Here is a 23,955-nt window from a genome sequence, read left to right on the forward strand (position 1 = left end):
CAAACTTCTATTCTAACAAAGTTTACTTTGGAAATGTGGTTAGGTCAATAATGCAAACAAGTTAATATAGGTCTCTCTAAGGGATTTGATAGTGTTAGGAATTACATGCAGAAAGTATCAATTATATGCAGATAATTATAAAACACAGGAGTGAGAAAACAAAGAAAATAATCACAACGAAGAGACAATATTTAACGTGGTTCACCCAATCTCGGGCTACATCCACCAAACAGAGAGTCCAATCTTATTATCCAGTAAATCAAAACCGATTACAACCAACAATCTTCTTGCAACTCAATACCACTACAAAATACTACAAATTTTCTACAGAAAACCCTAACCCCTAGCCTTTTTATCAGGACTTATTTCGGTTACAAAATTAGAGTTACAACCTGTCAGCCAATTAAAAAATAACACCCGACACCTTTATAGGGGGAAACCGTGCTAATAGAAGTAGGGAAAATTTAACCTCCGAGTCTGATTAGGCTCCACATAACAATAATCTCCCACTTGGAGACTGATCAGACGTCACAACATATCATCTCCCACTTGGAGACTGATCATAACACCGCTAACCCTGTAGCTCCCACTGGAATAAAACAACTTGGACTCCGCTATTCTATTTTTAATGTGTTTAGTCTTGAAGACCAACAAAAGCTGAAGAGGAGCTCAACTTCTCCCTTGTCACTGCCTTTGTAAACATATCCGCTGGATTTTCATCTGTATGTATCTTTTCCAGCCGTAATTGTCCATCATCCAACACTGATTGAATAAGTGATACGTCAACTATATATATTTTGTCTTTGAATGCAAGGCACAATTCTTTGCAAGATGGATGGCACTCTGACTGCTCGTAAACAAATAACTGTTATGTTGTATTTTGCCCACTTCTTCCATGAAAGATTTCAGCCATATCATCTCTTTGCTTGCAACCACCTTTTGCAACCTGAAGATCCAACTCACCGATGCCCCATCGACAGTAAAGACATAACGTATAGTACTACGCCTGGTATCAATATCCCCTGCCAAATTTGAGTCTACATAACTTGCTAAATCAACTTGAGAGCCCCCAAAACATAAATGTTTATTTGATGTTCCTCTCAAATACTTGAGAACCCATTTTACTATATTCCATTGTTTCAATTCTGGATTACTCATATACCTACTTACAACTCCAACAACATGTGCAATATCCGGTCTCGTGCATACCATGGGGTACATTAAACTTCCTATAGCTGAAGCATATGGTACCTTGAACATTTTGTCTTTCTCCTCTTGTGTCTTTGGACACATCTCCTTTGTCAATTTCAAATGACTAGGCAAAGGTGTGGTGACAGATTTTGCGTTCTCCATATGGAATCTCTGCAACACCTTTTCAATATAATCAGCCTGAGATAGAGTCAATGTTTTGTTCTGCCTATCTCTACAAATTTTCATACCAAGGATTTGTTTTTCTGCACCCAAATCCTTCATAGCAAATGATTTTGCTAACTGTTGTTTTAACTCTCTAATGTGATCCATGTTAGACCCCGCTACAAGCATGTCATCAACATATAAACACAAAATAATGTAGCTTTCATTATCCAACTTCTTAAAATAAACACAATGGTCAGAATTACACTTGTTGTAGCCTTTCTCAACCATAAAACTATCAAATTTCAAATACCATTGCCGAGGTGCTTGTTTTAAGCCATATAAACTCTTCTGCAATCTACACACCAATTTCTCCTTTCTTTTGACCTCAAATCCTTGGGGCTAGTCCATATATATCTCCTCCTCCAAATCACCATGGAGAAAGGTATTTTTCACATCTAACTGTTCCAAATGCAAATCTTTAGCAACCACAATACTTAAAATAGTAAGAGAATAGAAGTCATCTTGACAATCGAAGATTTTTTTTAGCAAAATCAATGCCCTTTTTCTATGCAAATCCTTTGCCAACTAATCTGGCTTTAAATCTATGCTTACCTCCATCTTCCTCTTTCAGCCTATAAACCCATTTGTTTTGCAAAGCCTTTTTACCTGCAGGCAACTTACATAATTTCCAAGTTTGATTTGTTTGCAAGGAGTTCATTTCTTCTTTCATGGCAAGCTCCCACTGAACTTTTGTATCCACCTGCATAGCTTCATCATATCCTTCTGGTTCACCAGCATCCGTTAACAAAATAGAATACAAAGAGGGAGAGAACCTTTCAGGAGGCCTACTTAGCCTTGTTGACCGTCTAACATTCACTGGAGTTTGTGGCATTTCTTGTTGTTGTTGAGGAGCATGAGGAACCATTGGAACATCACTATCTAGAGTATCATCCAACACCACATAATCCTTTTGTTTCTTCTCATGCTGCTGCAAATGATCTTTGTACAACACCTTCTCATTGAATTCAACATCCCTACTTCTCACAATTTTCAGATTTTCAACATCTCAAAGCGTATAACTGAATTCATCAATGCCATATCCAACGAAAATACACCTTTTTGATTTTGCATCCAGCTTGGTTCTATTTTCAAAATCGACATGTGCAAATGCTTCACATCCGAAGGTTTTGAGAAAAGAATAACTCACCTTCTTACTTGTCCATGCTTCCTCTGGAATACCACAACCCAAAGGAACTGGGGGACCTCTATTAATTAAATATACAACATTATTGACAACCTCTGCTCACATGTTTAAAGGGATCCCAACATGTAATCTCATGGTCCTTGCACACTCCATTATTGTCTTATTTATGCGCTCAACCACTCCATTTTCTTGTGGAGTTTTTGGAACCATTTTCTGCCTATGAATTCCATTAATGGAACAATAATCCTCAAATTCTTTGCTGCAATACTCACCACCATTATCAGATCTAAGGCATTTTAATCTTTTACCTGTTTCATTCTGAACCAAGCTTCTCCATTTCTTAAATGTTTCAAAAACATCATATTTCTGCCTAATGAAATAAATCCAAACTTTCCTAGTTGCATCATCCATGAATGTAACATAATACCGAGAGCCACCAAGAGAAGATACCCGAGCCACTCCCCATACATCTTTATGCACAAGCTCCAACTTTTCATCTTTCTTTTGCTTCCCATCCTTGAGAAACCTAACTCTCTTTTGTTTTCCATAGACACAACTTTCACAGAAATCCATATTAATGCATTTCAAACATGGTAAAACCTTTTTAGAATGAAGTAACTTCATACCTTTTTCACTCATATGACCAAGTTTGTTATGCCACAATGTTGTCTCAGAACCTGCAACAATTGTTTTAGTTTCTTCCTGCAAACCAACAACAACTGTTCCTGAAAGTGTTTGGGTTTTCTTTTCAACAACTAAAGTAGAAAGAACAATATGACATGTACAAAGATATAAGGTGCCTACTTTCACACCTTTGGCTACTATCAAGGCACCCTTTGAAACCTTCCAATTTTTATCATTAAAAGTAATTGTGCAACCTTCATCACCTAGCTGCCCTACTGAAATTAAATTCCTACTCAACCTTGGAACATGCCTTACCTCTTGTAGTAGCCAATGATTCTCATTCTGCAACTTAATCTTAATTCTTCTCTTTCCAACAATGTGACATGGTTCATTATCTCCCAAATAAACTAGCCCAAAATTCCATTGGACATAATCAAGAAAATAACTTCTATGGGGAGTAGCATGAAATGAAGCTCTCGAATCTAAAACCCATGAATCGTCAACATTATGTAGGGAAAGAATCAAAGCATCTTCTTTAGATGTATTACTTACCACATTTGCCTCCTTATTATCCTCTTGTTTGTCTCCTCCTTTATTCTTCTGAGACCAACAATCTTTCTTTAGATGACTTGGCTTCCCACAATACCGACAATCTTTCGGTCCTTTAGATTGGGACCTCTTGTCCTTTGATTTTCCTCATGTCTTCCCATGACCTCTTGAACTTTTTCCTCTCTCCTTTGATCTGCCCCTACTTTCTGCATTCAAAATACTACCCAATGTGGATCCACCTGAGCTTTTCACTGAGAATAACACCAATAACATCATCAAATTTCAAAGTATTTGAACCAGAAACAAAATTACTAACCGCCATTACCAAACTATTCCAGTTTTTAGGCAAAGAGCATAATAGTAGGAGAGCCCTAACTTCTTCATCAAAATTTACCTTTACAGAAGTTAAATGATTGGTAATCGTATTAAACTCATTTAAATGATCTGTAATAGATCCACCTTCATTCATTTTTAAATTAAACACTCTTCAAGAGAAATACCTTGTTTGAGGTTGAGGGTTTTTCATACAATTTTTCCAAAGCTTTCATCAAGTCAATTATTGTCTTCACTTTTGTTATATTGAATGCCACGGATGGTGTCAAGCACAACCGAATGGTTCCAGTGCCTTTTTGTCCAGTAATTTCCAATCCTCATCACTTATTGTTGCCGGTTTCTTGGCTATTCCTTCCAACAACCTCCACAAATCCTTCTGATAGAGATAATCCTCCATCTGCATCTTCCATAATTGATAGTTCTGCCCATTGAATTTATCTACCTTCACTTTACCCTCGTCTGTCATTGCTCCCACTTAACCGTGAGACTCTCACTCAATCGTGAGATCTTCTTGCAAACGATAATCGAACACAACCTGCTTTGATACCACTTGTTAGGAATTACATGCAGAAAGTATCAATTAATGCAGATAATCATAAAACAAAGGAATGAGAAAACACATAAAATAATCACAGAGAAGAGACAATATTTAACGTGGTTCACCCAATCTCGGGCTACATCCACCAAACAGAGAGTCCAATCTTATTATCCAGTAAATCAAAACCGATTACAACTAGCAATCTTCTTGCAACTCAATACCGCTGCAAAATGCTACAAATTCTCTACAGAAAACTCTAACCCTTAGCCTTTTTATCACAACTTATTTCAGTTACAAAATTAGGGTTACAACATGTCAGCCAATAGAAAAATAACACCTGACACCTTTATAGGGGGAAAACGCGCTAATAGAAGTAAGGAAAATTTAACCTCTGAGTTTGATTAGGCTCCACATAACAATAGATAGGTTAGAAATTATCAAAATCTTGGTCTTTCTTGCATTTACTTGTGTGCCCACCTCTTTGCAAAAAGTGTTCTAAGGCCTTTAAGTGCTCTTTTAACCCTTGAGACCTTGTAACCAAAATGAGATTATCTACATATAAAAATGTCTCACAACATACTCTCCCAAAGAACACCAACCCCTACAAATTTAGCCATTCTTCTAATTTGTCAATATATGGATCAAAGAGGGTAAACAATAATGGGCATAATTGATTAACTTTCTTATGTCACTCCTAAAGCTTTCTAAAGCTCTAGTTAAGCTTTATTTTTGTTATTCTAAATTGTTTTAGCATGGATGGATCCTCCGCTCTACTCCACAATTTACCTCTAGGAACCATATCAATAACCTCCATGAACTCCACAAAACAACAATAAACTTACCATTTTTTGTTCTATATTTTTTAAGTGATATATTTTGAAGCAATGTGTCATGATCAATTGTGGAATGTTTTGGTTTGAATCTTCCTTGTCCTTTTGCCTTTATATGCTTCTTTACCCACCTATTGATTATATCTTTAGTCATGCTTCAAAACAACTTTTCAAACATGAGATTGATCATGATTGTTTAAAAGTTAGAAGGGTTGTTTACATCTTCACTCTTAATAATGCGTAATACTAGACTAGTCCAATCTCTTAAAATGTCATATTGAATATTTTCTTAGCACGTGGAGCTGGACTTTTTACACCCATTTTAGGTATGTTTCTTTTAGCCCATCCATTTAGCAAGCCCATGCATTTTGTTGTTAACTATGATAGTGGCCTCTTCTTCTCACTCATGTTTGTACAATTGCTTTGTAGCTATTAGATAGCTATAATGTTATTCTTTCTTGTTCCTATTAGAATCCCTCACAAAATAATTATAGATTGCTTTGTTCCTAAACATATCTGCTTCTCTCCTTGTACTCACAAACTCCTTTTTTAACTATATATTTGTATAAATTTTTGTTTGCCTCCTCTACCTAGTCCTTTTAGAGCTCTCTTTGAACTTTGCAATCTTCATTGTACTATTAGAAAATTGCCTAAATTCTTACGACTTTTGACACTTGTTCCTTTTCCTCCTATATATTTTGTTTTAGTTCTCCTAGGTTATCAGGATGTTTCCCTTTGGTAGGGGTGGTTAATTGGGCTGCCCTTTTACTATTTGCTGACTTCTTTCCTACCATAACAGATTTATAGCTTGATTTGAATTCTATTGTAAAATTTTCAATTTTTTTTCTTTATTTTCATAATCAGATTTCAGAGCAAATGACATAATCAACAACAATCAACTAAGATAACATCAAAGATAAAAGTGTAGCCACGTCTAAACAACATTTAGAAAAATTATGATACAATGCCTTCTCCGATAGCCAAAAAAAACAATGTCATATTACTTTATACAATCCAGATTATCCAATACATACACAGCTAAACTATAAGAATCAGCACACTATGAACCATTATGATTTAGACTTGCAAATGAACTTGGTTGCATAAAAGACGCATGCTCACAAATGAGTTGAATTTGCATAGTTTCTGCGGCAAGCACCCCAAACCTACAACTGCTAGGTAACATTGATGAGAAATTGCAAGTGATATGTAGAATACACAATCCAGAAACCTTTTTTCCATAGATGTTTCAATGTTCTCCATATATTCAACCAACAAAAGTTTATGAAATCTGAAAAATGAAGCATATGAGAGAAAATGTTCCTAAGTGACGCCTCATATGAACTACTATGTATTTACCTTCCTTCACAGGGTCTGCATAATATTGCTATGAAATTTGTGGCCAGATTATGTTAGAGACTATAAAGAAATACTTGAAACCAAAGTAAGTCCCTTGTCAATTAATCAACTCAAGTGTATTACAACTGACACTTGCCAATGGAATGAGATCTTCATCATATTGCCATATGTCAAAGTCTAACACCAACTCTTCAAACAAATGTCTACCAATTCATCCCAAATTTATATTCTTACAACCACCACTGGAAATCTGTATAATGAAAAATAAATAAAATAAAATAAAATTTACATCAAATTCTATCAAAACAAATAGAAATCTAATATCTCAGATCTATCAAAACAATTATTAATTTCATTAAACAAAGAATATAAATAATATAATGCGTTATAATAGAAAAAAAATCTAAGGCACTAATTGAGGTGAACGAAATTTTGAGAGCTGGCTCACGTAGGGTAAGGAAATGTAAGACTGTTGGATATGGCGTAATACCAATTAAGTGATGCCCTAAAATGGTTTGGAAGATTTGTTATAAGGTAAGTGCTTAATATCAGGCACCCAAACAGGCATTAAGCTTTCCACAAGGAGAAGCAGCTTTAGCAAGAGTCAGATATCAGACATTTATGGGCTGCGAATAGCTGTTTAGAAGAGTTTGTAATTATGTTAATGTAATTTTTGTGTGCTGTTGTGTTAAGACAATTTTTGAGATTAATGTTGTTTATGTTAGGGATGATAATTAGAATCAGGTTCTATCATCTTGATGTCTTTCAGATAGATGGTCAATTTTTAAGGAGGGGATGAAAGAACTTGTCTTTTCTGCAACAAAGGAATGGTGAAAACTGAATGGCACTTCATGTTTGAGTGTGCTGCCTATGAGGATATTCATAGAGTATGAGGACAATTTGAAGAGGAACAGTCAAAACAAATTATTTGAGGAGGCAAGACTTCACAAAACTGTCGGCTTCTTGATCAAAGATTGATTCTTCTCTTTCGCTCCATATCAACTATCTTTGGTTTCCTCTGCTTGCCCAACCAGAGAAGGGTAGTGGGAGGGAGATTTCAACAGACGGGGCTGAAGTAGCTACAACAAAAAAACGACAATGAAAAATAACTTAAAAATTGTTAACAGTGATATTCTTAATCTCCTAGACTAATGATCTCATAGACATCATTAAAATTCATTCATTCAATATTCTTTACAATCCTTTTCATTCAATATTCTTTACAATCCTTTCTGCATAACCTTGAATGCTTGATTTTCTCCTCGTGGTGCAAGAGTCATCGCTCTACCTGCTGCCGTGACGAAATTAAGTGAGCTATAAATTAATTTGCACATTCCTTTTGTGAGATGCATTGGAGGTTTTGGGATGGTTTAGCGATCTCATAAGTTAATTTTGTTATTTTCCAGGGAGAATCATGGATCCCACAATACCAACTGATTTTTGGGCATAACTACGACATGGTTAGAATCACATGATGGATCACCTGCGTCCTTTTTCCAATGACTGTTCTCATTCAAGGACCATGTAAGCCCCAAAATTTAATGCTTCCCAACTTTTTACCGCACTGTTTGGCCTCTGACCTTTCTTAAGTTCAAATGTTGTAATTACAAGAATCACTTTTGGAAAGTACTGTCACATTACTACATTAAAGATGGGTTCTCTGGATTTTATGGAGAGGAGCTTTCTTAAAAAATCAGTAGTTTTTGTTGATATTTTTTAAGATTATTTTTAAGCAGATGATCTAATAAATTTTGTAGTTCAGTTTAAGGTTAAAAGCTTAAGTTCTCAAATGTATGAAAGTTGTGGTCTCATGAAATGTAAAATAATCAAAAGAGTAATAAATATAAAATAATAAAAAAGATTAACGGATAAGATTTGAAAAATGTTAGATGATTGACAAATGACAGAAAAAAGAAAAAGTCTACGCTGGTGGGACAATTTCAAGACCTCCAACTTTTTCACCCCCTTAAATTTGCAGTCCTAAAAAGTAGAGGCTGCCACTATTTAAAAAATTAATTAATTAATCTTGTAACAATTGTTGTTTTTTTGTCCATAGGACTTCCTAATCCTTAAAAATAGATCTATTGGTGCGCTTGAAACTGAAATTAATTGTGAGAAATCAGAACTCAGACAAATGATTTTTTACACACAATGTTTTGAAGAGTTTTTTTTCTGACCATCCAATTTTAACCTGAATGTTTTTTGAAAAACCTACTAAATTTTTACTACTTCCAATTAATCTGGAATTTGGAAAGAAAATTCTTTTGATGCCAATTTATCCTCGAGAATGATTTTTGCGACAAGCTTTTTCTATGGGATTGTACCAATAAAGCTTTCATGAGAACTAGTATATTTTGTATGCACACACGTTGCTTGTATGAATATAAGACTTGCGTTCCCAGGTGCATGGGTGAAGAGGTGCATTAGTGCGAACTAACAATATTAAAAATGAGAACATGGAACATAAAACTTTAACGATAATATCTTGATACATAATAGAGGTTAAATATATCAAATTAGCGGATGAAATTGCGAAAAAAAAAATGCTCCAAATCCAAATTTCGACCAAAAAATGATCTTTTAATCTGAAAATTTGAAAACGTAGCCCAAAAAAAGCTTTTTCCCAGCTTTTGCTGATCAAATCCTGATTTATTTGAGATTCCGTATAATATTACAATTTATAGCAATTTTTATAATTTAGTTTGTTTTCCAGTTTAATATAAACCCTATAATTTTTGTGTTTTTTTTATCCAACCCTGACCTGTCTTTTTTCTAATTAAATTGCAACGTTTTGACAAAAAAATGTGTATTTTGGTTTTGCCAATTTATTCCCGATAAGGATTTTGCTACCATGATATTATTAACATTATACAATTTTAACGCAGCAATACATGCAATGACCCAGTTGCAAGCTAAAATGAATATCCAAAGAATTCAAGAACTGCTAATACAAAGTCACGTAGCTGTCATATGACATTACATTACATTATTAGGTAGCAAAAAAAGTGTTGAGCCAAGATAGATCGGTCAATTTGCTGGCAAAAATCTGTTTCCTAAAGTCGAGCCATTCAATTTCAGTTTTCAAATGCTCACTGAGAACGAATTAAATTGCATAAGATGATATGTAAGTCAAGGTTGTGATTAGACTTTGTTCTAGTATTTTGTGATTTTAGTTTTTTTTTTAAATGGGGAACATACTTAAAGTACCCCGAGTGTTAGGTTGCACACAGTTCATCTAGGGTGCAGAAAGAACCCATCAATTTTGCTTGCCTGCTAGTCTTTGAAATCGTAAGTTGGGTGGACTAAGTTGTGTCCCCAGAAAAAGTATAGTTCGAGCTTGTTGGTGATCTATTAACACCTCATATTCATCTTGTCCATTTTAAAAATTATAATATATCCTTAATCTTGTCATTTGAGAAAATTATAGATATATCCTCACTTGTGTCATGGTGACAATGTTACGTGTCCAAGATTCTGTAATCAAGTGCAGTTGTTCATAGGCATTATATCTAGCGCTTTTAAATGTTTGAAAGATGACCCCAATTTATGCATCCTCCACCAAAACTTTTTGAAATAATCAAACCTTATATAACAATAAATTTGTCTTGCAATAACTTAAACTTCGAGTTAATAAGGTTGATATAAAGTTCAAGATAATTTTTTACATTTAATACTGTTAGTTAACATGGCATGCTGTAATCATTACATTGTGATTTCAATAACTTTTACAAAACTGAGAAAATCTGATAAGACAATAATGCAGATATGAAGTATCAAACACCAACATAAGTGATGCTAAAAAACAATAAGCCAGTGGGAGAATATAACCAGCTTCAATTTGCCTCAGTATCCTAGACTGCATGTACAATAAAAGTCTACTCCAACACATTTAATTTGCAATCTTGCTCTGCTCTATCCAGGTATTTCTCCCCCTCCTTGCAAAAGGCTATTCTGCAATAACTTCCTCCACAATCCAAATATAAGAATATCAGAGCTCTGAAATAAATTATGTTACATGTAAAAATAAATAGAAACTCTATTTCACCAGTATCATCGCCACCCTGATCTTGGGGGAGCTCTCCTTCCAGTCCACCCCCAAGGACCTTGAAGTTGAAAACTATCAAGTTGATTAGAGTGGTCCAAGTCCATTGTCCTATGAGAAAGATTATGTGCTGGATGGAATCCATCGTCTCCTACATTTGGTGCCCTTGTATTTCTAGGAGCACTATTCTTGGGCCTAGGCATAATAGAGCTTTGAGAGTAATTGTGAGGTCTTCTTGAGTGAAACCATTCAACAGGTTCTGGTCCAACCAGATTTGGCTGAACGGGTGGCAATACATTGTTAGGATAATTTGAAGGTGGAGGCAAAACATTAGTTCTCAAACCATGTCCCTGACTATTAGCAGAAAAACTGTTTCTTGCGTGTGCCATTCCAGTGTCCCGTCCAAAATCCATTACCAAGCTCCTTATGCGATCAATGTGATCACCTCTTTCTGAAATCCCACCTTGAGTAAATCCTGCACCATTGCTTGAAGAAGTTTGCATACTCTCAATGACTCGCAGACCAGGACTAACTGGAGAATTTGGTGCTCTGATGTGACCCTGATGCATAGGACCTTGTCTGACAAAAGGCTGACGTCTTGGCAACAAAGCTTGTGATGTACTCTGTTTTGTAGGTTTCCCTGCCGGAATCATAACAGGCAAGGGCCCACTGGTTCCATTCAGAGGACTGTGCTTAAAAGTGGGCTGAGCAACAGACAAGTCACTAGATGGTACTTTATTAATGGTTTTTAGTAAATCATTTTCAACAGTCATTGAATGTAGAGTTGAAACTCCAAAACCATGCTTGCTTATGTTTGCATCTTTGAAATCATTTTGTCCATGAACCAGTGGCCAATTTGGCAGTTGAGAAGTGCTAGAAAATCTAACATATTCAGGTCGGAAGTCTTTGTTTGCAGTCAACACGGGCCTTACCAGTGGAACAACAGATGGTGGGTTAGCAGTGTCTTCTTGTAACCAACTGTCTTGAGACCTATACAGTTTTTCTGGGGCCTCCCAAACTAAAGCTTGTTCAGTGTCCTGAGGAAACACAAAAGCCTGTGATACACAATCATGGGGAGGAGACAACTTTTGCTTCTTTAACAAGTGAGAAATGGGTCCATTATCATTACTATCTCCATGCCCCATCCTATACAATGAATTTGTTGAATTCTCATGATTTGCTGGCAACATATGAATGGATGAAGCCTCGGCAGCAGTAGATATTTGTTCAGCCTGGAAGAAAAGCAGATTACAATACACAATTACATAAACATTGCTGTGAAAATTTTAAGTTGACAATTTAGTTATTAACTAATAGAACATACGGAACATATACACTTCACAACCAAATAGAATAGACGACAATTTTTACAACTGCAGGAACTGTCCCCACTATTATATACATCATCATCATCATCACATCATAAGAAAGTGCAACATAATATGAAATGGAATACCTCTATTAATAGATCCAAACATGATGTTCATGGCGTCAGTACATGCCTGACTCACATATGATCTGACAATAGACTTTCTGATGGAAACCCCAAAACAAACTCAAGACAACTCATGAATATCACAGTTAACCACAACAGTCCAGTCAGTGCTTATCCTTCTAGATAAAAATTAGATCAAACACGCTGAAGTACCTCAAATCATGAAAAGATTTTGACACTACTTCATTAACTCGTCTCTTGTTGAGGTACATTAAATTTATGATTATGATCAAAACTTTGCTTTACAAGCTTTGGGTGGTAGATATTATAGATTCAATTAATTTTATTCACGTGGGATTGTTTGGTCATATATTAAATTTCATATAGCATTTCAAGCTCTCTTTGATGAGATAATAAGGGTGCCAAGAGTACTACCAGAAAATATGTCTGAAACATGGAGTGTTGTTTTTAGTTTTTCTTTGCATTAGAAATCAGAAATATCAAATAAGTAAAGCAAATATAGTTGATTTGACTCCTTGAAAATGACAAGTTATAAATTAAAAACTTGTGTAGTGGTTACGTCTGATATTTAAAATTACTCCAAAAAAAATCTCATTCCAAAATAAACTTTAAAAACAGACATCATGCTATTACAATAGATCATAGACCCATGCAGATGTCTTCCTTGTAGGCAACTTATGGAAGTTCAGAACTTATTTAATCTTTATATCCTTCAAGTCAGACAGCCAACTAATAGGTTCTTAAATAGAAAAAAAAAACAAGGAAGAACGATTTATTTGATTCCCAGAAAACTGAGTTAGAATTCAATTAACTGATCTACATATTTGGATTTGATATTTCAATTTACCTTAAATAATTTCCAAAATACAAAATGGAACCAAAAAAAAAAAAGAAACCAGAGGCCCCTGCCACAAATTATTGGTAGTTTCTGTTATTAGAGATCCTTGTTTATTTGTATTGAATTTCAATTTCCACATTGACCAAATCAGAGTTTGATAAAAGATTCTCAAATTTACATACATTAATACGGCATAAAACATGTCAATATTTACTGTTTTGATTGTTACTGCAAGAACTAAAATAATAGCCATTAGCATGCAATACCAGCAGAAGTGTGAACCCACCAGTCTTTGAACAGAGTGTAGAATGGATGCTGAGGTTGCACTATCCTCCATCAAAGGTTCTTCATATTTTATAACCTCAGCATTAGAGGAACCTGAGCTAGAAATAATATCCTGTTTGTTTGAAGCAAAACTGGAAACTCCACAAAAGCTTTCTTGTTTTGGGCCCGTAGCCTTCAAAAGATCAAGCAGAGCCACTGTTTCAGCTTTATTGAAGCGTGCACCTTGCTCTGAAGTCAATGCAAACACCAAATCAGGATTCTTTAGCAGTACTGCCAACAATTCAAGGTCAGGCCCAGGTTCACCATTACTTCTAACTTGCTTCCAGGAATCTGAATTGAGCTCTCTACATGAAGAATCCTCCACATCACCTACAGTTTTATGCACATCAATATAAATTTTCTGATTATGACATTCCGTGAAAGAGGCGGAACCTTCAATTTTCAAATCCTTTCCAATTTCTTGAAGTTGCTGCCTTTCGTCATTCCCTTGGGAAAATAGTTTAGCACCATCCTCTGTGGCAATGGGTTCTAATGGAATTTCAAGAGTCAAACTATCATCATAATCTAATTCAATATCCCAGGGCTCCTTTGGTTCAGATGGAATAGACATTTCATTTGCATAGACAGATTCCTTTTCCCTCTTAACACGATCTGACTGAAATTCCACTTCTTTACTTTCTTGCCCACTAGCAAACCTCCAAGAAGGATCAATCCTCATCTCTACAAAAAATAAAAGAATGTCAGAAAGATAAGTAAATTAAACAGAAAGGCAAGAATCTAAAACTCCATTAGTACTCAATAACAAGAACAGCTTGAAATTTTCTTTTCACTGCATAGATAGTTATTTTGTAGAGGATTTATATAGTTAAAAGCAATAGCCACCTGGAGGAGTAACCCAAGGAACTGGAGTCATTCCAAACTGTTCACTCATTCTTGATAATGGCTCATCTATGAAATTCTCTTTATAAATTTGAGGAGCTACAAATTGTTCAACCATGGTTAATGAAGCTTCTTGCACCAGCAAGTTCTTTCCTGTCTCCTCTTCAAGATTGTCCTTGAGAATATGAATCTTTCTAAACTGTTCATTCATAATCAATGACGGTTCTTGAATCATCAAACTCTTTCCTGTATCATGTATTTGATTCTCTATCGGGTTATGAAACTCTCCCAAATGTATTGGCACGTTCTTTATTGTCTCCTCTACAAGATTACTGCTGTTCACATCTTGTAGACTATCTTGGCAACCTCGTAATGGGACCTCTAAAATACTGGACTCTTGTTGACCAGCTTTGCTACAACCAGCTTTTTTACGATCTCTGTGAGAAAATGAGCGTGTAACACCTGATTCTGAAGGCTTTGCTTTCTCCAAATGACCATCTTCAACCTTTAAGATATCAGACTCACTGTTCCTACTTTTCAACAACTGAGCTCTCCTTTTTGCCTTCTGAATATCATCAGCGGAAAGTGGACGCGAGCAAGTTTTTGAAATTACTCCTATATTCATTTTTCTCCTGCCCATTACTGTGGTAGGATCTTCTACCAAGAGGACTTTTCTGCGTTCTTTAGTTTCTATGATTGTAGTCAAGGAGACAACATACAAATGGTGACAACAATTTCAGCATATGAGGATTGTGTTAAAAAAGAGATATGAAACAATTCTTATTGAATTCCAACTACGTTACTGGGTATTGCTGGTAAAGCCTGGGTCCTGGTACAGGTATGGCCCTGGGTACGGCTTGTGTACTTCCTGAGTGCCTGAGTTCACTTTAAGGACCCACAGCAAACCTGGTCACCCAGGAGGTACCCAAGCAAATATACCAAAATACGTGCATGCATATTAAATAAAATATGCAGTACTTTTAAATTCTCATCAAATCTCTGTATGAATATAACAAGCAAATCTCTATTTGAAGCTTTGTACACCTTATCGGCTTCGGCCCATTACCTATCAAAGAACAGAAAATAAAAAATAAAAAATAAAAAAATCTCTATTTGAAGCCTTTAAATATTTAGAAGCAAAATATGAAATACCCAAGACTGTGTATGATGCTTCTGATGAAGAATATGAATATTAAATGTTGATTGTAATTTGAATTTTCATTGTGTAATGACAATTTTAGACTTATTTTCATTTTTGCAAATTATCAATATGAGGTATTTAATGTATATATATATATATAGTCCTGTACCCATACCCAAGCGGAAAAAAAATTGTCGTACCAGGTTCCGGTTCTGGTACCCAAATCGGCAACATCTTAAAATTCCAATATGTGAATCCAATAATATATTCTTGCAATTTGATGGAATGCATGAGATAAATGTTTCTTAATATTAGTATTTTGAGAAATCGAATAGAGAAATAGAATGAGTATCATCCACATCAGAGGGCATATCTACTTGTTTGGGCCACCTGCTATGAATTCAAAAACACCAAACAAGTGTTGTTTGTAACTAGGTAAGATGGGTTCGGATTGCCTTAAGGCAACATCCGAACCCATATATGATTGGGTCCTATCCTAAAGGGGTAACGTGCCCCCAAGTTGAGCCCAGCCCTATACCTACACGCCACAATAAATAAATTGGCGCCAAAAGGAGGAAGGCCGACTTGGAGTTAATAAAGGTTAAGGACTCATATAAATTAAGTCAACTTGCAAATACAATTCAGTCATCCATGAAATCAGCGAATTAGCTCTGCAAACAAGAGGTGCAAAATCACTAAAGAAGGTTGTGCGAATTTATCCAAGGATTGGGCGAACTTATTCAAGAGGATATAGGGCATTTTGGTGCAGTCTTGAAGCATGCAAAAAGGGCAGATCTGATACATAAAGATCAGATTCAGAAAAGCAAGCTAAGTATTGTATTTGTGCAATAAGAAAAATACATAATCTGACCTGTGGGTCTTTAATGCTGGGTTTTTTCCTCCTTGGAGGTTTTCCTAGGGTATTTGTGTTTGTCTCTTGATTCCTTGTTTCATTCTTGAATTTACTTGATTATAGTTTACTAAATTACAAATCTGATTAATAAACTAGGGCATGATTAAATGTTACAAATCTGATTACTGATCTAGGGCACGAATTTAACATGGTATCAGAGCTAACGTTATACTAACCCCCAGATTTCAATAAGCTCTCACCTTCAGGTTGTTGTTCGTCTTTTATTAAGATAATGACAAGGGTGAAGTTAGAGGGCATCATCGGGTCCTCATCAAGGAGTCATTCTTTGATTCATTAAAGATTGTGGAGATTCGAGTGAAGAACCAAAGAAGGAAGTAACTGATATTTCTCCTTTTAGATTTTTAGATCTCTGGAATGCAAAGTGTATACTGTGGAGTTATTACCTTATTCAGACCTTTAGAGTTGTTGATTTTCAGAATTGGTCTAAACCCTAGATTGGTATATATTTCATGATTCTTAACCCTTGATGTGATCCGATCCAATTTTAATAATGATTGAATCTTTGATGGTATGGTAGATTTATTTTGCTACTAGACATGCAACTACTATTTTGTATTGCTAACAAAATCAGTTGTATTCCCACCAATCTTCAAACCCTAGCTGACTGTGCTAAGGCACATCAAGAGGAGATTGTGAATTATGGCTTTTGAAGATAGATTACAAAGATAGCTTCTTTTGGGGAAGCTTTCGGTTCCAGTGTCAGTGTTATCTAAACATCAACAGGTGTATTTTTCTTAATTCTTTATTAACTTTGTGATGAGAGACTTTATGATAATTAAAGGTTAAGTATTCCTGTTGAATAACTTTGTCAATTTGTTTATATGGGGTTTCTTTGTCAAGTTGTAATAATAAGGGTTTCATTATCAATATTTGCTTCTTATGGGTTTGTGCTTACTTAGTTTTGTAAAACCCCTGTTGGGTTGTGTGAAAGGAAAATGATATTCTCTTTGAATTAACCCGTGTTGGGCCAATCATGTTTTGAGGTTCCCTGTGACAGGTGTTTATCCTTGTAGGTCTACAAGCAAGTTCGTGCCTGTGTTATCCCGAGTTACCATCCTTATATCATCCCTGTTGCATTCAAGCTCATGTCATTAAATGTTGTGACAAATGCAGTTTTATTATGTGTCAGTTATCTGTTAAAATAACTGCATGACAGGTTGCTTTCAGTTAATTGGTTATGATGATGCTCTTTCCTAGATAACAGAAGTTAGAATGTATTGTTGTAAATAGCATATGTAGGAAGAGTGAAAGATGAACAAGTCAGTGGTCTCCTTCTGTGATTAGCATTGAGATCTCTTCAAGCTGAGGTAAGCATTTTACTCGTTAATTTCTTCTACTTCCACCAAAGCTGAATATAATTAGGATCTTGTTCAGCAAAGTATGAAGATTTTGTTCTACTCGATATTTATCAATCATATGTATGTAGTCATACTATATCTTGTGATTGGGTTTCTAAGAAATCTCAATTTCAGTTGTTCAGTTTGAAAGATGATTTGACTTATGTATTTTGCTTGCTTAAATCTGATCATTTCAGGCATGGTTGTATCTCAGCCTCTCGGGGTTAAAGATGAAGGTTTTCTGAAAATTCACCTTACAGAAGGTGAAAGTAAGAGAAAAGCAAGTAGCATCTTCAGTGTTATATGATTTCTGGTTCCTTTATTGATTCTTATTTGATTAAGGATTAAGAGGGAGTCCTATCTTCAATAAAGACTTAGTATTAAAGAATTGACAATCATTTGTTAAGTCTAGGGTTTTATAAAGTTCTAACTTCCTTTCTTAAAGTATTTTGGTTTTTGATGTGATGATTTAACTCTATTCTCATCATTGGAATATAAGGAATAATTAGCACAAGGATCTAAATTTATTGTCTTCTAGGATTAGAAATATGTCAAGGATCTAACCAAATTATTCCAAGTCAAGTATACTTTTGATATTTAGAATAGTGGATTGTAAACCTTTATGAAAACTAACATAAAGATTGAGGATGTCTGTAGCAAAGTCTGATTTTGCAAATCCATCTGAAGACAAGCAGCTGATTGGTGGATGCCTCATCTAATTCATGATCAAGGTTGAAGCATGTTGTTGCTGCCAAGCATATCTTGTTGCATTTTGAAATCTCAAATGATTGTGAACAGAAGACTGTAATCACCTCAGAAGGCTAACTCAGATTCTGAAGTGTCTCAGATAAGGGAAGTCACTTCAATCTCTTGTTGTAACTTGGATACCCTATGATCTCTTAGGACTACAGCAAACAGTCCTCAGTCATACTGAGTACTGCTGAAGCTGAATTCATTGGAGCATGAATTGTATCAAGGAAATTGTGTGGTTTTTCAAATTCTTGTTGAATGGTTTCTTATAATTATTTATTATTAGAGTCCTATAGAGATACCTGAAAATTCAGTGTCTTATGGCAGGATAATCTTGTGTTGCAAATGTTCTCACCAAGTCTTTTGAAGCTTGAGTACTTCAGAAGATAGACTTGAAGCTGTGGAGAACATCGCCTTGATTGAGAAGGAGTCTCAGCCTCAGTGATGCATTGTGCTGGATAAAAAGTGTACTAGATAGAAGATTATGTTTATTCATTCTTTGCTTGTGTGCAAAATGGAGGACTATGGTTTATGTAACTTCATTCTATGCTTGTGAGCAAGATGAAAGATTATGATTTTCTGATGTTACATTCTTCTCTGGGAGAAGATTGAGGTAAAGGTAATGCATTCTTCTCTGGGAGAAGATTAAGGAGAATACTCGTGTGCAAATAAAGTTGGCGCTGCAGTCTTCTCTGAGAGAAGATTGAAATGGAAGCTCTTCATCATTCTTAGCAGGCAATGAATGGTGTATATGCATGATAGATATCATGGAAAGAGTCCATGATGTGCATATATATACTTGTGTTCGTATTCATGTCTTGCAGGTGTACATGATAAAGTTCTAGATTCATCCTCTACAGGCAAGGCAAGATGAATATTATAAAAGGATCCATGATGAGTTACCATTATGAGATTCGGTTACTTATTACTTATGGTTACTGGCTACTTGTTGTGATCCTCTCTAAGGAGTGTTGGCTGAGTTCAGATTACAGATTGCACAATGAATGTATCAGGAAAAGTACTTCGGGTATCTGCTTCAACTTGGGCTCTGCAGTGATCTCTTGGGCATGTAGAAAGCAATCTTCCGTAGCATTGAGCACTGCAGAAGTTGAGTACATTGCAGCATCTGTTGCATCCAGATAAGCATTGTGGCTTCACAAACTCCTTGTTGGATTATTTGGTCACGCTAGTGGTCCTACCACCATTCATTGTGATAATCAAAGCTGTATAAAGATGTCAGTAAATCCTGTGTTCCATGACCGGTCCAAACATGTGGAAACGCACTATCACTTCATTCGGGATATGGTGCAAAGAGGCGGCATTCAACTAAAGTACATTAGCACAGATGATCAGGTTGCGGACATTCTTACCAAACCCTTATCCAGGGTGAAGTTCGAATACTTCAGAGACAGACTTGGTATTGTGGAAAATGAAACCCTGATTGAGAGTGAGCTCCAATCTCAGTGACTCTATCTGTTGTGCTTTGATCATTCTTTGTTTGTGTGCAAGAATGAAAAGCATCCAATCTATGCTTGTGTGCTAGATGGAAAATTGTAAAGACCCACTTGTATTACACTTTCTATGCTTGTGTGCTAGAACCATCTTATGCTTGTGTGCTAGAACCATCCTATGCTTGTGTGCTAGATGGAACTCTAAAGGTTCAGATTATGTATTCTCTTCTTCCCTAGTTAAGAGGGAGAGTTGTTTGTAACTAGGTAAGATGGGTTCGGATTGCCTTAAGGCAACATCCGAACCCATATAGGACTGGGTCCTATCCTAAAGGGGTAACGTGCCCCCAAGTTGAGCCCAGCCCTATACCTACACGCCACCCTAAAATACTCCACGCCACAATAAATAAATTGGAGCCAAAAGGAGGAAGGCCGACTTGGAGTTAATAAAGGTTAAGGACTCATATAAATTAAGTCAACTTGCAAATACAATTCAATCATCCATGAAATCAGCGAATTAGCTTTGCAAACAAGAGGTGCGAAATCACTAAAGAAGGTTGTGTGAATTTATCCAAGGATTGTGCGAACTTATTCAAGAGGATATAGGGCATTTTGGTGCAGTCTTGAAGCATGCGAAAAGGGCAGATCTGATACATAAAGATCAGATTCAGAAAAGCAAGCTAAGTATTGTATTTGTGCAATAAGAGTGAATACATAATCTGACCTATGGGTCTTTAATGCTGGGTTTTTTCCTCCTTGGAGTTCCCAGGGTATTTGTGTTTGTCTCTTGATTCCTTGTTTCATTCTTGAATTTACTTGATTATAGTTTACTAAATTACAAATCTGATTAATAAACTAGGGCATGATTAAATGTTACAAATCTGATTACTGATCTAGGGCACGAATTTAACAAGCTGGCTGAAATTTATACCTCAAAACTTGTCTAGGAATTTTGTGAATATCTTTTCGCATTCGATTCATTTTAGTATGAGAAATGCAGTATATGAGCATTTTCCAAGTAGCTAAGACATACTGGAAATATGAGAACCAAAATGTGCAGGAAAATAGCAATAAACATGTTTTTATTTTTGTTACAGCAGGCATGATATGTAATAACATATGCCAACATTGTAAAGTTTATTCAATTTTCAATTGAAGAACAAGTTATATTTCAATGATGCAATGTTATTATTACTTGCAGATTCACTGTCTAACAATGTCTGATTTTATTTGCAGGCTGTGGGAGAGAGATCATTTGATATTTTCTATGTCTTCTCCAATTAAACTTATCGGTCTATATATGAGAATGAACCGATCAATGAATGACTCGATCGGTCATATCTTTTGGACATGACCGACCAAGGCATTCATTGGTTGGTGCCTCTTCAATATAATCACATCCGAAATTGGTTTTAGTTTGGCATTTAACAAACACTATTCATAAGCAACCCGATAGTGAATCGGTGTTATTAACAAAGCCGAGTTTAATTTATGTTACCTGATAAATGCATTGCGGGTTTATAACATAACAATAACATTATATGTTATCGGGTTAATACCCTGATAACATATTAATGTCGATTCATGCTATCAGGTTTATTAGCCCGATAGCATATAGATTAATGCTTAACATATATGCACAGTGTTAACAATTGCTAATGACATAATAATCAGTGACAACATTATAATTTTGTCAATCATCTAATAAAACCCGATAATCATATTCAAATCGGAAAGCATAAAATAGATGAATAAACTATAACAGATTTAAGGAGATCAATTGTAACTATCAAATAGAGTGATGGTTAGAGATGTCTTATCTTGCAGAAGCTATTATGCATTAACACTCCCTCTTAGCTTTGGAAGATAGATAAAGCAACCTGCATCACATTTCTCTTTCATAACCAGAATTTCTAATGTAGTTTATAATGTCAATCTCCAAGAGTTCATATCACCTAAACATATGACATGAGGTATCATCAAAGCATATGATACAAGAAACCATATCAACTAAGCACATGACATGGAGTATCACCTAAACATGTGATACAAAAGATTCATCATCTTGTGATGACAAGATATCACCCGAACACGTGATATCAGTATTGCCTAAACACGCAATACTTAAGGATAAACATATGAGGATGATTAAATTCTCATCTTATCCAAGTTGTGGTATGTGCACTAACATTTTATACAAATGTTTTACCACAACAAAGTCATGGCACCTCCATGACATACCAGAGATCCAACATGATAATTGGTTTGAACATCATAAGATCGACACCTTATAATGTCTACATACAAGTGTTCATTATCTTGAGAGATCGTCGCCTCTTAGATATGAACCCAGGGGATAAAATCCAAAATATAAGTAGAGATTACAAAGCAAATTACCTTTCTATCATACCTAAACCTTTTCTGAAGTGATCAACCTTCACTCTGGAAAGAGGTTTGGTCAAAATATCTGCAGTCCGATCTCCTGTACAAACATATTCTAATTGGATCACATTCCTGTCTACCATATCTCCCACATAGTGGTATGGAATCTCAATATGCTTGGATTTGTTGTGAAACACTGGATTTACTGAAAGTTTTATGCAGCTCTGATTGTCACAATGTATAATAGTAGGTTTCATAGGCTCTCCAAACAATCCCACAAGCAACTTCCTAAGCCACACTGCCTCTTGAGCAGCCATGGAAGCTGCAATGTATTCGGCTTCGGTGGAACTCTGAGCTACAGAAGACTGCTTTCTGCTGATCCAGGATATCATGGCTGAACCTAAACTGAAGCAACACCCTGAAGTGTTTTTCCTATCAGTCACACTTCCAGCCCAATCTGAGTCTGTAAATCCGTGTAGGTCTAGATCAACTTTCTCATATTTGAGACCAAAGTTTAGAGTGCCTTGTAAGTATCTCATAATGTGTTTTACTGCAATCATGTGGATCTCCTTAGGCTCACACATAAACTAACTTAAGGCATTGACTGCATAACAGATATCTGGCCTTGTATTTACCAGGTACATCAAGGACCCAATCATCTGCCTGTATTGAGTAGGATCAGTGGATTGTGACTCTGTTGCTGGTTCCTTAAGTTTATGTAAATTTGTCTCCATGGGAGAGGTCATAGGTTTGCAGTTTAGCATTTTGAATCTCTTCAAAATGTCCAGGTATACTTGCCTTGGTTTAGTATAATGTTATCAGAATTCTGCCATATTTCCAAACCTAGGAAGTAATGATGGAGTCCCAAGTCCTTCATATCAAATTCTTTAGATAGATCTTTCTTGCATTGATCTATAAGGTGATCTTCTCCTGTGATTAATAAGTCATCAACATATAGAATCAATATTAGCATATCACCTTTATTTTGTTTCTAGTAGAGATTAGGATCTGAGAGATAGGTGTCAATTCTTTCATACCAGGCTCTGGGAGCCTGTTTAAGCCCATAGAGAGTTTTCGTGAGTCTACACACATGAGACTCTGCATCATGAATTTCAAACCCTTCAAGTTGCTCTAGGTAGACTTCTTCTGAGATCTCACCATTAAGAAATGTTGTCTTAACATCCATCTGGTGCACCTTCCACCCTTTTGCTGCTGCAATGGCTAGTACTGCTCTTAATGAGGTATATCTGGCTACAGGTGCAAAGGTTTCTTCATAATCTATCCATTCCCTTTGAGAGAACCCTCTAGCTACAAATCTGGCCTTGTGCTTTTCAATACTGCCATCTGCAGCATGTTTGATCTTGAAAAGCCATTTAGATGAAACAACAGATTTCTTAGTAGGCCTAGGAACAATCTCCCAAACATCATTCTTCATAATGGACTGATACTCTTCAGACATGGCATCCTTCCATACTTGATGTTTAAGTGCATCTGATACATTGTTTGATTCAGCTTTAGAGAGATCATTCATAAGGGCAACATAGCTAGTGAATTTATTAGGTCTTTTGCTTTCCCTGAAGGTTTCTAAAGGAGCAGCAAACTTTTGAGCTTCTGCTACAGTCTTGGTGGCCCATAGTGGTCTTTTCTTGAGGTTTTCTCTAGGTGGGTTT

At 35.8% G+C, this 23,955-nt stretch overlaps 1 protein-coding gene across 2 annotated transcripts in view; it reads right to left on the reverse strand.

Moving 5' to 3' along the window:
* Window positions 1-10,392: 10,392 nt before the first annotated feature.
* Window positions 10,393-23,955, reverse strand: part of LOC131073974 (homeobox protein LUMINIDEPENDENS) — a 78,274-nt gene continuing 64,711 nt past the window's right edge. For both annotated transcript variants that reach the window (XM_058010509.2, XM_058010508.2), the window contains exons 12-14: window positions 14,297-14,983; window positions 13,416-14,134; window positions 10,393-12,067 (exon numbers count right to left, since the gene is read on the reverse strand). In XM_058010509.2, the coding sequence (XP_057866492.2) occupies window positions 10,844-12,067; window positions 13,416-14,134; window positions 14,297-14,983 (2,630 nt within the window). In that variant the 3' untranslated portion in view covers window positions 10,393-10,843. The remainder of the gene's footprint in view (window positions 12,068-13,415; window positions 14,135-14,296; window positions 14,984-23,955) is intronic.

The sequence above is a fragment of the Cryptomeria japonica genome, chromosome 9, assembly GCF_030272615.1.
Source record: "Cryptomeria japonica chromosome 9, Sugi_1.0, whole genome shotgun sequence".
NCBI lineage: Eukaryota > Viridiplantae > Streptophyta > Pinopsida > Cupressales > Cupressaceae > Cryptomeria > Cryptomeria japonica.